This window comes from Procambarus clarkii, chromosome 20 (genome assembly GCF_040958095.1).
Source record: "Procambarus clarkii isolate CNS0578487 chromosome 20, FALCON_Pclarkii_2.0, whole genome shotgun sequence".
Taxonomy (NCBI): domain Eukaryota; kingdom Metazoa; phylum Arthropoda; class Malacostraca; order Decapoda; family Cambaridae; genus Procambarus; species Procambarus clarkii.
Genome location: NC_091169.1, coordinates 36,115,230 through 36,122,533, shown reverse-complemented (window position 1 = coordinate 36,122,533; position 7,304 = coordinate 36,115,230). Strand labels below are relative to the sequence as shown.

Genomic DNA, 7,304 nt, shown 5'->3' with positions numbered 1-7,304 from the left:
GCTGAAGACTGGCACCCAGCTGAAGACTGGCACCCAGCTGAAGACTGGCCCCTAGCTGAGGGCTGGCACCCAGCTGAAGACTGGCACCCAGCTGAAGACTGGCACCTAGCTGAGGGCTGGCACCCAGCTGAGGGCTGGCACCCAGCTGAGGGCTGGCACCCAGCTGAAGACTGTCACCTAGCTGAGGGCTGGCACCTAGCTGAGGGCTGGCACCCAGCTGAGGACTTGCACCTAGCTGAGGGCTGGGGGCAACATTTTAAAGTGGTCTGGATCGATGTCCAACAATTCCTCAGTATTTTCAAGGTATCGGTCAGATACCTGTCCTTTCGTAACTGGTTTGCATTGTTAGTCCTGTGTATGTGTGTGGGTCTCATACGAACCGCTCTTGCTGTGAGAGTCCCCTTGCAGGCGATGAGTCACAATAACGTGGCTGAAGTATGTTGACCAGACCACACACTAGAAAGTGAAGGGACGACGACGTCTGGTCAACATACGAGCGTCCACTTACTTCTGGGTTGATTTTTCTCGCTTGTACTTTCTCCAAGGCAGATATATATGTCCCTCTGAGGGTAAGGTCTCCATGCTTGGATACAGTAGTCCAGATGGAGGTGCATCAGAGATTTGTACAATTGAATAACCACTTTCTTTTCCTCGAAGTCACTACACACAGAGATCACACTAACGTGATGCATCAAATGAACAAATCCACAAGAGCCGTGACGAGGATTCGAACCTGCGTCCGGGAGCATCCCAGACACTGCCTTAATCGACTGAGCTACGACAGGGTTAAAAAGAGTTGAAACCGAAGTTCTACTGAACTTACTGGATCCCGTAGCCTCTCCGAGGCACAAACCAGGATTTTTTCCTGACCAGACCAGAATCCTCGTCACGGACCTTGTGGATTTGTTCACTCGAAGTCCAAGTTTCGTTTGACAATTCAAGGGGTTTGATTTATTTTTACTGTAACTCTCAATTGGTGTACAACTTTTAATGACTGGCGGATCCAAGCTCGTAAGTACTTTTCTTACTCATTCTGCTGCTTGGTAGTCTTGTTGATTTGATAGTTCTGTGCACTATTGTGCCCTACATGGAAAATCTTGCATTTTATCACAACTGAAAAGCATTTGTAAATCATCTGACCCATTGTAGAGTTCACCAAATAATTATAATAAAAATAATTGAATATAATTAACAATATAACGCCAAAACACCACAAACTGTACTGCTGGAACACCTGGCTCAATTATATTGTAATGATAACCAGTGTATTATTATTTCTTAAGTTACAAATGTAACATCCACGTCCCCTCTCCCTCTTCACTCTCGACCACAAGCCAGATGATATGACTCTTTTTCTACATTACAAAACTACGGCAAAATGTTTTTATGTACGGAAGCCTTCCTCCCCCTCCCAGGACGGGACGGGAAGGACATGTTCAAAACACGTTCAAAACCAGAGTGCATAACGTTCCCTTCACTACTCCCGCCAAACACACACCAAAACTACGACGTTGATACAACGTTCGAACAAGTTTTAACACCTAACCAGTTATAACAAAAAATATAGCAAATTGTAACAACGTTCTAATACGTCATAAACACGTTAAGCCAAGATGTAACAACTTTATTACAAGTTGTAACAAGCGGAAAATAGAGACAGTTTCGGTTTGTGTTTCCAGGGAGGTCGCCATCTTCCTGAAAAGGTCAACTGGCTACTGAGTCGTCGTTAGTATAAACTGGCCAGTTCTTACCTGGTTGTTAGAAGGAGGGGGCGGGGGCGGGAAGGGGAAATTTGATAACGTTGATGGGGAAATTACCAATCCATCGGTCAAGGAGACAACAGCCAACTTGAACCTATTTTCTTATCTTCGGTACCGAAGATACGTTGTCTAATGTATGTGACGTACATAATTCTGTATGACTCCTTCGTTCAGTTTACTAAAGGGATATTACTAACCTTGCATATGCTGCTGACGTTAGATGGTCTATGGGTAGCTCAGGAGAGAGAGATTTGGTCTTCTGTGTCTCATGTAAGCTTTCCTTTGCAAGCTGGTACAAAGTGCCAGCTTCTTGGCCCTAACATCCCATGCTCATTACCTTGCACAAGCTGGAATTACACTCTATCAACCGCCCTTCATATTATTCTTGCGGCTTCAGTCTTCCGGAAGATGATTGGTGTTATCCTCCGTGCTGCTCCTCCTAAAATCTTGTGTATTCTGCAAATATCGAGACGACATAAGAATATGTATGTTCTTGCAGACGAGGAGTCACAATAACGTGGCTGAAATATGTTGACCAAACCACACACTAGAAAGTGAAGGGACGACGACGTTTCGGTCCGTCCTGGACCACTCTCAAGTCGATTGAGAATGGTCCAGGACAAACCGAAACGTCGTCGTCCCTTCACTTTCTAGTGTGTGTGGTTTGGTCAACATGTATGTTCCTGTTTGCATATGTATATGGATATACATCCATATATAACCAGGCTTGTATGTATACTGATCATTATTTGGCTGTGTTGAGCAAGACAGAGCAGCCACAATAAGGAGAAATTCGTATTTTCCTGGGCCAAGAGTCCACCTCAGAGCCCAAGTCTCGCAGCTCTTAAAGGTATGAATATTTTATTGCCAAGTGTGAGCTAAGGAGACAAAGGGGAAAATGGAGCGGGGAATGTAAGGAGGATTTTGTTTATTTGGCCTGCATGCTCTGGGGGCCCCTGTGGTGGTATGTGGTCTAGGGCCCCTGTGGTGGTATGTGGTCTAGGGCCCCTGTGGTGGTATGTGGTCTAGGGCCCCTGTGGTGGTATGTGGTCTAGGGCCCCTGTGGTGGTATGTGGTCAAGGGCCCCTGTGGTGGTATGTGGTCTAGGGCCCCTGTGGTGGTATGTGGTCTAGGGCCCCTGTGGTGGTATGTGGTCTAGGGCCCCTGTGGTGGTATGTGGTCTAGGGCCCCTGTGGTGGTATGTGGTCTAGGGTCCCTGTGGTGGTATGTGGTCTAGGGCCCCTGTGGTGGTATGTGGTCTAGGGTCCCTGTGGTGGTATGTGGTCTAGGGCCCCTGTAGTGGTATGTGGTCTAGGGTCCCTGTGGTGGTATGTGGTCTAGGGCCCCTGTGGTGGTATGTGGTCTAGGGCCCCTGTGGTGGTATGTGGTCTAGGGTCCCTGTGGTGGTATGTGGTCTAGGGCCCCTGTGGTGGTATGTGGTCTAGGGCCCCTGTGGTGGTATGTGGTCTAGGGTCCCTGTGGTGGTATGTGGTCTAGGGCCCCTGTGGTGGTATGTGGTCTAGGGTCCCTGTGGTGGTATGTGGTCTAGGGTCCCTGTGGTGGTATGTGGTCTAGGGCCCCTGTGGTGGTATGTGGTCTAGGGCCCCTGTGGTGGTATGTGGTCTAGGGCCCCTGTGGTGGTATGTGGTCTAGGGTCCCTGTGGTGGTATGTGGTCTAGGGCCCCTGTGGTGGTATGTGGTCTAGGGTCCCTGTGGTGGTATGTGGTCTAGGTGTCCCTGTGGTGGTATGTGGTCTAGGTGTCCCTGTGGTGGTATGTGGTCTAGGGCCCCTGTGGTGGTATGTGGTCTAGGGTCCCTGTGGTGGTATGTGGTCTAGGGCCCCTGTGGTGGTATGTGGTCTAGGGTCCCTGTAGTGGTATGTGGTCTGGGGGCTCCTGTGGTGGTATGTGGTCTAGGTGTCCCTGTGGTGGTATGTGGTCTAGGGTCCCTGTGGTGGTATGTGGTCTAGGGTCCCTGTGGTGGTATGTGGTCTAGGTGTCCCTGTGGTGGTATGTGGTCTAGGTGTCCCTGTGGTGGTATGTGGTCTAGGGTCCCTGTGGTGGTATGTGGTCTAGGGTCCCTGTGGTGGTATGTGGTCTAGGGTCCCTGTGGTGGTATGTGGTCTAGGGTCCCTGTGGTGGTATGTGGTCTAGGGCCCCTGTGGTGGTATGTGGTCTAGCGGCCCTGTGCTGGTATGTGATAGCACATACCAGGTGCTAAACAGTCAGACATTAAATTCCATTTCATTACCCAAAATATATAAGTATACAAAGCAAATAAGCCACTGTAAACTCCAGTTTACCCCCCAACACAGACACCACCTGTTATCACAAAACCAGGAATTAAATTTTGTTAAAATTAATATGATTTCCTCCACATCCCTTCAATATAAACCAGTTTATTAAATTCCTTCTTAAATTTATACTCCACAGCGGAAATTGTATGTTTTCCGTTAAGGTTTTGTGAACTTTCAATTCACTTATCAGAATATATATATATATATATATATATATATACATATATATATATATATATATATATATATATATATATATATATATATATATATATATATATATATTAAAATATATTTTTAAATATAGATGTCTAAACTCATGAACTATTCTCAATTTTAATTTGTTTATAAATTATAATTCAACTGTTTAATGGGAGATTATTTTAACAAGTATTACACCATGAACGAAGTTCAGTATTTACGTTAAAAACCTAGATAATGCGACTATGTCAAACTTAACCATTCTAGCAATACTGAACAGATTCTATAATGTCTAAGTGTTAACAACGACGTGCACTTAGGAGTATAAATTACTTTGACACAACTTTGATGATAGATTTAGAGATTATGTAAAGGCAGCCACTGCATTAGAGTTAGAGGTTGATGATGCTGTAATAGTGAACACAGGGAGTTAAGAGACAGTAATGGTGAACACGGGGAGTTAAGAGACAGTAATGGTGAACACGGGGAGTTAAGAGACAGTAATGGTGAACACGGGGAGTTAAGAGACAGTAATGGTGAACACGGGGAGTTAAGAGATAGTAATGGTGAACACGGGGAGTTAAGAGACAGTAATGGTGAACACGGGGAGTTAAGAGACAGTAATGGTGAACACGGGGAGTTAAGAGACAGTAATGGTGAACACGGGGAGTTAAGAGACAGTAATGGTGAACACGGGGAGTTAAGAGACAGTAATGGTGAACACGGGGAGTTAAGAGACAGTAATGGTGAACACGGGGAGTTAAGAGACAGTAATGGTGAACACGGGGAGTTAAGAGACAGTAATGGTGAACACGGGGAGTTAAGAGACAGTAATGGTGAACACGGGGAGTAAGAGATAGTAATGGTGAACACGGGGAGTTAAGAGACAGTAATGGTGAACACGGGGAGTTAAGAGACAGTAATGGTGAACACGGGGAGTTAAGAGACAGTAATGGTGAACACGGGGAGTTAAGAGACAGTAATGGTGAACACGGGGAGTTAAGAGATAGTAATGGTGAACACGGGGAGTTAAGAGACAGTAATGGTGAACACGGGGAGTTAAGAGACAGTAATGGTGAACACGGGGAGTTAAGAGATAGTAACGGTGAACACAGTAAGAGGGAGGCGATGAGTCACAATAACGTGGCTGAAGAATGTTGACCAGACCACACACTAGAAGGTGAAGGGACGACGACGTTTCGGTCCGTCCTGGACCATCCTCAAGTCGATTGTCTTGAGAATGGTCCAGGACGGACCGAAACGTCGTCGTCCCTTCACCTAGTGTGTGGTCTGGTCAGCAGTAAGAGGGAGCAACGGTGAATACGGTGACCAGGAGGCAGTAATAGTGAACACATTAAGTAGGAGGCAACAAGGACCTGGAGGCATCGTTCTATAACCACCTCGCTCACCCGAAGATTACCAACCACTTGGGCTGGACGGTAGAGCGACGGTCTCGCTTCATGCAGGTCGGCGTTCAATCCCCGACCGTCCACAAGTGGTTGGGCACCATTCCTTCCCCCCGTCCCATCCCAAATCCTTATCCTGACCCCTTCCCAGTGTTATATAGTCGTAATGACTTGGCGCTTTCTCCTGATAATTCCCTCCTAACCCCGCCTAATGGCTATGATGCTACATCTGTGACGGCTCTTTCTCAAGGTAATCAGGTAACTATTGTTGGGTAGTTAGTGAGTTCTCTTGTTAGGGCGTTCAATTGTGGTTTCAGATAGGCAGTTTACAGCTATCAAAATGCTTCTTTATTTAGGTTCCTGAACGATCTTCTGACTTTTAGTACTGTAGAGTATGTTTTTGAGGTCTTTTTCTCTAGCCGTTACAGGGAGGGAGTTTTTCCTTTCATTGTGTATTACTAAAGGGATTTTACTAAGCTTGCATATGCTGCTGGCGTTAGATGGTCTATGGGTAGCTGTGTTCCCATAAGTTATGAGGCATGTTATAACATGCCAGGAGACTGTCTTTCCTGTCTCCTGGCATCTGTTTCCATTTCCATCCCATTATACCTGTTTCTGTTGATGTTTAATAACCCTTTCTCGTACTAACTCTGCAACTTGTCCAAGCTATCTTGGAGTATCTTACGATCTTCATCTTGCTTGACTCTTCTCGTTAACTTTGCATCATCAACAAACAGAAATGCCCGACAGACTACTGGAACATTTTCTAACACAGTGCACAGTTACAATCCCATTAAGATTTCAACTTAGATTCAACAGAGCAGACGTTGTTAAACACATAGGGCAAAATCTTACTGAAGCGACCATACGAGTCATAAATACTCACACATACTAAATACGAGTAAAAAAAAATTGACCTATAGGATTTTGCTCGTATGGTTAGGTCATGAACATAAATGAGAAATAGTATGGGTACCAGCTCCGATCCCTGAGGTACTCCGCTTGTTACTCTACGCCAGTCCGACACCTCGCTCCTCACCTTTACTCTGACTCCTGTCTGTTAGATACTCTCTTATCTATGTCGCAGCCCGTCCTCATAAATAAAGGGCAAAGTCCATTCCATGCACCCCCTGTTTATGAATGAAAAACGGTTTACACACGTCTCAGAACTGGTGACGTTCGAACACTTCCGCAAGTGCTTTACTGACGACTTTTGTTCGAACCACAACGCTGTAAATGCTTCACCCACGTACTACAAATACAAATAATCGCCAACGGAACCTAAACACCTAACCTAACCCAATACCTAAATATTCACAGCATGTTAAGATATAACAATATTAATTATATTTATGAAAATTCCTGTTTTTAATGAACAGTATGTTAAAATTTATGAATGCGTCTTTGGGGTCGACCGCTGGATGGAATGAACATGGTCTGAGAACGGATTAATGTCGAGTTCTTCCATATACGCCTACCTGCCTCCTTAAGTTTATGATGTAGTATTTTGTGTGGAACTGTGTCAAATGCTTTTTGGCAGTCCAGCAATACACAATCGGCCAACCTTCTCTGTCTTAACTGTGTTACTCTTTCAAAGAACTCCAGTAGGTTCGTTAGGCGTGATTTCACTTCCCCGGTGTC

General features: G+C 45.5%; 1 protein-coding gene across 1 annotated transcript; it reads left to right on the top strand.

The window, feature by feature from the left end:
• The first annotated feature begins 2,168 nt into the window (after window positions 1-2,168).
• LOC138366818 (uncharacterized) lies at window positions 2,169-5,110 on the top strand. The gene is made up of 2 exons (XM_069328103.1): window positions 2,169-2,245; window positions 4,684-5,110. Exons 1-2 carry the CDS (start codon window positions 2,169-2,171, stop codon window positions 5,108-5,110), a joined length of 504 nt encoding a protein of 167 aa, XP_069184204.1.
• The last annotated feature ends 2,194 nt before the right edge of the window (window positions 5,111-7,304 follow it).